The sequence below is a fragment of the Eschscholzia californica genome, unplaced genomic scaffold (assembly GCF_041429995.1).
Source record: "Eschscholzia californica isolate CP2 unplaced genomic scaffold, dmEscCali1.0.p SCAF_1, whole genome shotgun sequence".
Classification (NCBI taxonomy): domain Eukaryota; kingdom Viridiplantae; phylum Streptophyta; class Magnoliopsida; order Ranunculales; family Papaveraceae; genus Eschscholzia; species Eschscholzia californica.
In genome coordinates, this window is record NW_028238198.1 from 17,381,940 (window position 1) to 17,391,793 (window position 9,854).

At 35.1% G+C, this 9,854-nt stretch overlaps 1 protein-coding gene across 1 annotated transcript; it reads left to right on the forward strand.

Annotated features, from left to right (window-relative positions):
* The first annotated feature begins 502 nt into the window (after positions 1 to 502).
* Positions 503 to 6,092, forward strand: LOC147564708 (uncharacterized). The gene is made up of 15 exons (XM_086649435.1): positions 503 to 762; positions 1,354 to 1,489; positions 1,574 to 1,685; positions 1,767 to 1,883; positions 2,357 to 2,461; positions 2,634 to 2,717; positions 2,810 to 2,925; positions 3,026 to 3,127; positions 3,221 to 3,334; positions 3,451 to 3,507; positions 3,715 to 3,781; positions 3,929 to 3,982; positions 5,148 to 5,222; positions 5,496 to 5,528; positions 5,667 to 6,092. Exons 2-15 carry the CDS (start codon positions 1,467 to 1,469, stop codon positions 5,760 to 5,762), a joined length of 1,155 nt encoding a protein of 384 aa, XP_086505561.1. The 5' UTR covers positions 503 to 762; positions 1,354 to 1,466; the 3' UTR covers positions 5,763 to 6,092.
* The last annotated feature ends 3,762 nt before the right edge of the window (positions 6,093 to 9,854 follow it).

A 9,854-nucleotide genomic window follows, 5' to 3' on the forward strand; every position in this document is an offset into this window, starting at 1 on the left:
GAAGACAAACATTAGTACATGGCCTAATTATATTTTGTCAAATGATGATCAACTGTTTTTTTTCTTTTTCATATTTACTTTTGATTTCTTGGTTAAACATCTTCATTTGTAAGTAATTTTGTTTGTGGTAATTAAAATAAAGTTCTGAATTTAAGTAAATTTTATTGGAAAGTCCGACCGAGGCCGTCCGGTGTTCGACTGGCCCGGTAAGATAAACGGTCTTGGACTGTCAATGGACAGAGAATTCTTGAGAGTGACCGTCCGAGTCCGCCCGAATAAATAGGTGGTCATCAAGAGTTTATGTCCGAGTCGACCGGTTCGATGAAGTTAGAATCCGATACCGACCGGTCCGAACCGATTTCCATCCTTAGCTGACACTTAAGATTGAGTCTTGCACTGGAGATGCCCTAAGATCCTTAATAACTCATAATTGTTTGTTTATTGTAAGCCAGGTGGCTAACATAAAACCAAATATTTACAATTTGTAGGACAGGCAACGTACACTGCCGGTCTAGACGATGTCTTAAATTTCAATCGTAATTTTTTCACGAAAACGAGGACATTCTTATAATATTTCAAAGTCCAACGAGGATATTTTCGTCTCCTTTCATTTCTTCGATGATTTCTTGAATGAAAACCGATTTGGTTTGAAGAAGAGAAGAAGATCGTGTCTCTCCATATCTCAACTCTGCCCTTCGTGTAAATCCATTTTCTCTCTCTAAAATTTCAGTCTCAGAAGCGATCGATCGATCAATCAACCTGGTGTGCTTTCTCAACCCTAATTTTGTTAATGAATTGAATCTGTTTTCCTTTTTTTCTCTTATAATAATAATAATATTCTTTCTTTCTTGTTTTGATTCATGTCTTTTTTTTTAACATTTGTTACTGATTAAAATGACTCTCGATCTATGAATACTCTTTTCCGTTTATTAAACTTCTTCTTCTTCTTCTTCTTCAAGTTTTAGGGTTTATTGTTCTTCTCTACTTCTAGCCTTCTAGGGTTAATCATTTGTGTTAGTATTAATGTTTATGAGGTGTTCCATTACGCTAATGTTCTTAGCCCTTTCACTCGCTCAGATGTATTACAAGTGTATGAGTTATTAAAATTTTAGTTTTTTTTTTGTGGATTTAGGAATTCAATTTCAAGTTTGATCGTTAAAACCCTGATTTAGCAGCACCTGGATTCTTGGTTAAAGCGACCTTGATTAATGCACCATTAATAATTGTTTACTCTTTATTCTATTACCCGAATCTCAAAAATAAAATTACTTTGTAGGAAACAGATTAACCTACACCAAGTACCAAGTTTAATCTATCTTAAGTTCTTAACATATAAAGTTTTTTCGTTTCCAGAGTTTTGACCTTGCTTCCCCATTTAGAAGTTTCGTATTGATTGGAATGCTGCATTTACACTGATATCTCCGTTCATGCTGGTGCTCTGAGTTTTGTATATACTGGCTCAATTCATGATGGGAACCCCTCATCGCATGTAAGTTTTCAGGATTTTGTATAATCATATCCCCTCATCGAGTAGGCTTCTAACTCAGATGGTAATTATGGTTTTCATTTGCAGTGGAGTTCCAAAGAAATCAAATGATAATGCCAGACTTGTTATCACAACTATAATGGGAGTAGTATTTGGATTTTTTGTCGGTGTTTCATTTCCATCTATTTCAGTTAACAAGGTATGTATGGACGCAAGCGATTTTATCTATGGTAGCCACACCATTTATTTTGTCTTTTGACTAATTCTGAAACCTTTACAGTTTACCCTTCCTTCTGGGCTTTTATCATCCATTGATGTGTCCAACCACGATGGAGGTAGTAGAGTAATCAGAAATTCCCAGCCTCACGATCAAAATAGTACATTCGAAAATTTAAAGGTACTCTTTCTGCGAAGTCTTACTTGTCTTTTAATATAGATTATTAGAAAAACAGATATTCAACTAAATGCTAAAAGATACCACGTTTTCAGATGATTTATGTTCATTCCTTGTGTACTGCTTGCAGATTGCCTCTTTCTCTTCGTCATTTCTGACCATATTAGCAATCATAGCACTACATTAGTTGTTAGCTTACTTCAGTTAGGTTGGTTGATGTAGTGAAGCTTTTAACTTTGGATGCTTTTGAAAAAAATAAAGATAGATTAGAAACAACTTATTTACATACAGTAGAAAAGAAATTTGTATGAAAATTATTCTGAATTTCTAATCAACCTTTTGTTTTAATTTTTTTTAAAATGAATATGCTCCAGTGATCTGTTCATCTGGAAGGACTATATCTAGTGTGGCGTTTTCATGAGTGTTGAGTGACCTTGGAAATATGTTTAAATCTAATGTCATATTTATTTTACCAGATATATGAACCCGCAAATCCTCGTGGTGCAGAGATGCTTCCGCCAGGGATTGTTGTTTCTGAAACAGATCTCTACTTGCGCAGATTATGGGGTGATCCCAAGGAGGTGAGTTGTTGAATCCTTCACCATATGTTATTTTCTTTGTTTCAGATTAATTGGATAATAAAAACAGCTTTACTGATGAGCCTATAATCAATTTGGTTACGGTTTGATGTGTATGTTGAACATTTTGGACTGCGAGATTGTAATTGTTCTACCAATGCCTTATAACCTGCAGGATCTAAAAACTAAGCCGAAGTACTTGGTGACATTCACAGTTGGGTTTGAACAGAGAAATAACATCAATGCAGCAGTGAAAAAGGTTATATAAAGATGGATCTCACTATTAATCTTATACTTTTTTATTTTATTAAGATGCTTAACATTTCTCTCGTTCTGCTTCTTTATTGTCAGTTTTCTGATGACTTCACAATTTTATTATTCCACTATGATGGTCGGACGAGTGAATGGGATCAATTTGAGTGGTCAAAGCGTGCAATCCACATCAGCGTAAGGAAGCAAACAAAATGGTACATTGTTAATTTTTTTTTTTTGTAAAGAAGATATTTTTCTTAATTTTGTGTAGCTTTTTCTTAGTTCTGACGTGACACTTTTCATTATTTTTTATAGGTGGTATGCAAAACGATTTCTCCATCCAGATGTAGTTGCAGCTTATGATTATATCTTTATTTGGGACGAAGATCTTGGAGTTGAACACTTCAATGCAGAAAAGTGGGTTTCTTTCTTCATATAGTCAAGTTCCTCACCTCGTGTAAATCTAAATAGATATTTAAGTTAGTTTTTATATTTTATCCCTTCATCCAGGTATATCCAATTGATAAGGAAGCATGGTTTAGAGATCTCTCAACCAGGCCTTGAGCCAGATAAAGGACTAACGTGGCAGATGACAAAGAGGAGAGGTGACAGTGAAGTTCACAAGTAGGATATCTTGCACTTGTCTCTCCATCTTTTCATTACTTTCTGAAGCTTAACGTGAGTTTTGTTATTATATCCAAAAATCCAGAAGCATAGTGTAATTGCCTTGTTATGTATAGGGATACAGAAGAGAAACCAGGCTGGTGTTCTGACCCACATTTGCCTCCATGTGCAGCGTATGTATACTTTTCTGTTATTCTGAATTATATCCTTGTTCACTAATAAATCAACGAATAAAATTCATGTTTCTATAATCAATTTAACCCCCCAATCCAATTGGAGGCAAACAGCTACCGATTCGATTTAGGAGTTCTAGTAGTGCCTTGTAATATCATCCTGCTATTTTTTTTTTTGTATTTAGTGACTCATTTGCATTTATGCAGTTTTGTGGAAATAATGGCACCTGTATTTTCACGTGAGGCATGGCGTTGTGTCTGGCACATGATTCAGGTAGTTGTTTGTATGTGTTTATAGAACTGCTCCTTTATTTGTTTACTATTTGTTTTTTTTCAATCTCCCTCTCTTGTTGAGAAACTATTCTCCTACTGTTTTTTTGGTTCCACATTCAGTAACAGAAATCCTTGATGTGTTTTATAGAACGATTTGGTGCATGGATGGGGATTGGATTTTGCACTAAGAAGATGTGTAGAGGTTGGTGACTACTTTTTCTGGCGCATTTTATTCCTTATGTATATATTCACATAAAACCTAAGGCAGATGAGACAGATTGAAGTTTCATTTACTGGTTCTGGAAAAACAAAACCCGATAACAACCTTCGTACAACAAAATAATAGTTTAAAGAAAACAATGAAAACTTAAAAAACAAAAGCAAATCCGTTAACTCTGGAAGACTTCAACTATAACTGAATTTCGATCGATCTCTAACTTCCATAGCCATGTCCTATTAAGGTCGATCATACACTGTTTGAAAGGCACTTCTGTCCTTAACGTTTCATTATTGATATACTTAGCCAAAATCCAAGTGAATCATCTTCGAAAATTACAAAACATACACAACAGTACACCAGATTTTCCTAAAGCGCGTTGCGCACTATAACAGTCATAACTCTCTCTTTGTTAATCCGTTTCGACCCAATCTTGTGCCGTCAGAAAGGTTATCTCATTTATAATATTTTGTTCTCAGGTTGTTTCTCCTAATTTCAATTAGAATATCTCCGAAAAGCACAAAACATACGCAGCAGCACTTCAGTTTCACTGACCGTATGCTGCGTGTTCTAACACTCGTATCTTTCTCATCCGAACTCCAAATAACTATTATAATACCTTTCAGGAATCGTCACGAGACGAGCTACAATATTGTTGAAGACTATAAATTCTTAAGAAACCTCTAGGACTAGCTAAACACTAAAACCAGTAAGCAGTTCTCAAATTTGCTGAACAACATGCAGCTCGCTAAAACAGTCATAACTTTTTCGTCCGAGATCACCATTGCGGAAATCTAATATCCATATATACATGTAACTTGTAAAATTTCCCAAATGTCCGTGGTTGTCGATCTCTGTAAACTTGTTTACTATCAAACGCCAACTACGCTTAACCTCCTCCGACACTTTTGTCTTTGATACCACAACATCAATATGCCGATCTGCCCATGACAAACTTTATAAGTAGATTAAATAGGTTATTGGCCAGCACGTAGGCCTTAAGAAAAACATGAACTTTCCTTTTACTGTGTTGTAGCCAATGAATGTCTGCATTTCCATCTTTTTCCAAAGCAAACACTTCCGTCTACTATATTATATAGGATTAAGTTTCCTATTACATATGCACTTTTTCATGTCTTTTTGTACACAGCCGGCTCATGAGAAGATTGGTGTGGTTGACTCACAATGGATTATTCATCAAGTAATACCTTCTCTTGGTAACCAGGTATGCATTATTAATTTTATGTCAATTTACACTAAAGATTCTGATATGAAACGGAACATGCGACTAGTGTGGAAGGGGGTGGGGTGGAAGACAAGAGGCGAGTCAAGTTTTAGATATAGCTAATTGGGGACTTAAGTCCAATTTTCCAGTAGTTCAGAATCTGATATAGCGAAATCTATATTGTTTGCTTCTGATGTTCTTATTCTTTTTTTGTTTTCCTTTCTATCATTTGTGATGCTTAAAACTTATAACTCCAAACTTTTGCTAAAATAGGGTGAATCAAGTAACAAGAAGCCATGGGAAGGGGTATGTTCCTATCGACTTGATATCTTGAATTGGTCTTCGTCCTGATTGTTGTGTTTACTATTTTTCTTTAGAAGTTGGATTCTATTGATTATGATAATCTAAAACTTAAGCCTATGGGTATTATTCTCAATGGTGCAGGTGAGAGAGAGGTGCAGAAGCGAATGGGCAGAGTTCCAAGATCGGCTAGCACGAGCTGACCAAGCTTACCTAGCTACTCATACGAAGAAAGGGTAAAACTAAGATTATTTTTTAATCTTATGTTTTTCTATGAATGCCTCAATCTTTTTACCTTCTCGGTGAAGAGGGTTAAGAGAGTTCAATTTTTTAAGTGAACTTTTCTTCCTTGGAGGGTAATTAGTAGCCTAGAAATCTTTATCTATCGATTGATTTCCACGAATTACATGAGAAGAAAATTTCACTTTCTGTCTATAAACCCAATACCTGAATCATAGTAAGTTGGTTAAGTCTTGTTTTTCAGTAATTGATTTCGTCTAGTTTCTCTGTTGTGCCTGATTGTGTAGTTTGTGTTATAAAAATCGTTTAGTATCTTAACTTTTAGTTTCATCGCTTTCCTCCTATTTCATCTTTCTTGTTAACTGTCTGATTCATAACCTGGTCTCCCAAATGGATAGAGATTAGAGACACCTTTTACCATTTACCACCATTGAAGCTGAGTTTTTACTGACCTTGGTAGTAACATCTTGAGGATTGAGAGCATCTCTTGTCTTTTCAGCAATGCAAAAGAATGAAGAAACATAATGTTCCTTTTTTTGTTAAAGAAACAGCCCTACCCACTTTTAATATAAATTTCAAATTGCAATCAACTTAAGAGTAGAGAAGCTCATTGATGCAGCATTCAAGAGATTTAAGTGAAAAGAAAACGGAACGAATAAATCTTCAACAAATCTCAAATACACCGATGAGTGGTTTTCCTTTATGTAGCTATACCTTTCCTACTGCATCGATTTTACAAATTTAGTCCAAAATTGTCTATAAATTTTAATAACAACCCAATTATTTGGAAGATGGAACATTAGGCTTTTAAATTCAGCTTTTAATCTTTTATGATCTAAAGTTTGATAATTTTGTTGAGATTTCTCCCAATTTTGCTCTGCAATCTAAATAACCCTAGAGAGGGACGAGGTTAGTGAGAAAATGGAAGAAATAAGCGGGAATAGGTGTTTAATGATGATAAATGGATGATGAAAATGATATTTGGGATCCTGGTGAAGAATTTAGAACCGCACAACCACGACAAGAATAACAAACATTTAGTACTTCAAACATTGTGGTCTAGACGAGTCTAGAGACTAAAACTGCGCAGCCGCGACAAGAATAAAAAGTATTGAAAACCCTACAAATTGTAGTCTAGAGTCTCAACTGAGTCTTTTTTCCCTGTCTATCTTTTCTTATCTCTCACCTTCGTCGACAGATTTTGAAGCGAAATGTAGTAGAAAATTCTTCTTCGTCTCACTCGATAAATCTGGAAAAGGAGACAACAGAGACAATTCTCATTTGCCTCCCGACATATTTGTAAGGAAGACACAAGGAAAGCTCCCCCTTCGTCTCTTGTGACATATCTGAAGGGGGGGGAAGGGGAAGCAACCCCTTTGTGTTTTTTGACAAATCTGGAAAGGGAATCAACCATTTCGATCCGTTAAAAATGAAGATTCTTCAAATCCAGATCTGCATTGGAAAAAATAGACATAGATGGAGAAAAAGATAGAGAGAAGAAGAGAAAGAAATGATGGTGATTCAGGCAATTTGTTGTGAGGTGGTGGTGGAGGAAGAAGAAGAGATGCAACTTTTTCCTATTTTTTTTTTTTTTTATGTTAGTGTGTCGTGCAGCAGGTGGTTGGCTGATCACGACCAACTTTCTGTGAATAAAAGGAAAATTAATTTTGAATAAAAGGGCAAATAGGGAAGGGGAACGTATGTTGTTGATTATAGTTGACGGTAGAAAATGTGAAAGAAAGGACCAAAGCAGAAGTTGGTATCTCTTGGGAGTCAGTTTGGTGACTTGGCCGTTTCTATGGGGCCAAAATAAAATTAGTACAGAGTTACAACTTACAAGGGACAATGAGTTACCGGTTTACCAGGTTATGTGTGTCAATAGAATGTCGGCGTCACAGTCCATTAAATCAGCTTCCTGATAAAAAACAACTTACCCGATTAGTTTACAAGGTGAAAGTGTGTCGGCACATGTTATATAACCAAGACGATTTGATTTCTTATCCTCCAATTAAATTTTGTGGTTGTTGATATGTTAATCAATCTCAATAGATATAATTGAATAGGAAATTGGACGGTTTATGATAACATTCTAGATAATTATAAAAATTCACGTTCCGAGAGTTCGTTCATTACATCAAAATAGGGGTGAGCAACGATCAGTTTTTTCGGTTTTGGCCCAAACCGAAGCCGAACCAATAAATGGTGGTTTGACTAAATCGTCGGCCGAAGTTGAGCCGATCATTCGGCCGGCCGACACGGTTCGACTCGGTTTGGTTCGGCTCGGTTGGGTTCGATTGATCGGTTCAACCGATCACAATTTAGAGAAAATTGTAAACTAATGTTGTTCATTTCATTGCACATACCAAATAAAAATTAAGAACCCATCATATTTTTCCGTCATCACATATGTTCAAAATAAAAATAAAAAATTCTACCATTACAAAATAAAAATAAAAATAGAAGTGCGAATACAAAATCTATAATTTTAAGTTACTAACTAAGAATGAGTTCTGGTAAATAGAAAATTAGTGAAAACTTACCTTTAAAACCTTTCAATCAAGTTGAATAGGTGGTTGATGAAGCCCACAACAACAACTAGGAATGAGGACGAATAATAGTATGGAAGACTTGATTAGGGGTTTTGTAATTTTTGTTTCCTTTTTAATTTAGCATTTTCTAACTTTACAAAATTATTATTTCATTTTTCCTTTGGGTTCGGTCGGTTCGGTTTGGGCGGTTTCTAGAAACTTGCTCATTATGTAATTTCTTGTGTGTTCATTGCTTGTCAAGTGAAGTAGGTGATTTAGGTCTAAAGTTTAGATCGGAAAATCCCAACGTCACTGTCCAATTTCTAGTTAGGAATTTGCAATTCCGCCATATCGTCCCATAAGATAGTCTTCCTTAAAGAAAACTTCTTTAAATGATGGCGCTTTCTCATATTTCACATGTAATGTCACATTATTAGACTAGTAAAAAGATAAAGATAGGGATATTCATCCAATTGTTCCTTCTCATTGATTAATTTGGTGGTAGTTAGTTGGACCCCATGACTCATCATTGTTAGATATGTTATCACCACTTCCACCTTCTTTGAGAAATAGTATATAGAAGTTATAATGTTATAGTTACCACAATTTTAAGTCTCTTTACTCAAAATCTTAGATCGGATAGTTTATTTGTTTTTGTCGGCATGTAGATTAGGAAAGGAGAAATTACATATTTAGAAACAATGGTAAGGGTATCACCAATATATATATATATATATATATATATATGAAGAGAGAGATAGAGAGTAAATGAGAAGGATCTTGATGCAAAGAGTAGAGCTCAAGTTATAAAGAAAATGAATAGAAAAGGGCCATCATTTACCATATCAATACAATTCAAAGCAACCTCTCTCCCACTCCATACTTTTTGTTTCTTATCTCTTAATTTTATAATAGATTATCACCAGTCCTTTTTTGTTTTTTTCGCTTCTAAAACCCTTTAAACCCCAAAGTGATCGAAAATAAGAACTGATCAATTATTTTTCTGTTAACATTAAGAAGCTTTGTGTATTACGGGGGCAATAGGGCGAAAATTTATCGGTGGACTATTTTCATATAACTCAGAAAGTAAAATAATAAGATAAAGTGAGTTCTTAACCAAACAAAATAGGAACTTGTGAATGGGTCTTAGCCAAACAAAATATAACTTATATTTTGAGTTATTTCCCAAATGACCCCCAATTTTGTAACCAGCTTCCTGCCTGGCCCACTAAATTAGCAAAATACTCATATGACCTCTTTTTTCAATTATCTTTAACTATTTTCAAAGATTTTTTTGCTAATCTAGGAGGCCAGGCAGGAAGCTGGTCACAAAGTTGGGGGCCATTTGAGAAATAACCCTTATATTTTTAACTACAAAAAACTTGAAATTGGACAACTCAACTTCCTGTAATAGATTTCCCTTTACTTGAGACTGATTTTTCCACATAAATTTCCGAGAGTATTTGTAATGATAGTTTTGGCCGAAGGTTCTCTCCTAATCTCCACAACAGTAAGCGTGAATTCTACTGCTACTCTTTTAGAGAGAGAGAGACAGTGGCGTGAC

Bases quoted from the DNA above. Each gene is read 5' to 3' on its own strand.
- LOC147564708 (XM_086649435.1), top strand. From the start codon at position 1,467: ATGATGGGAACCCCTCATCGCAT. The intron at 1,884-2,356 runs GTACTCTTTCTG...TTATTTTACCAG, and splicing joins GTACATTCGAAAATTTAAAG to ATATATGAACCCGCAAATCC. The intron at 3,335-3,450 runs GTAGGATATCTT...TGTTATGTATAG, and splicing joins GGTGACAGTGAAGTTCACAA to GGATACAGAAGAGAAACCAG.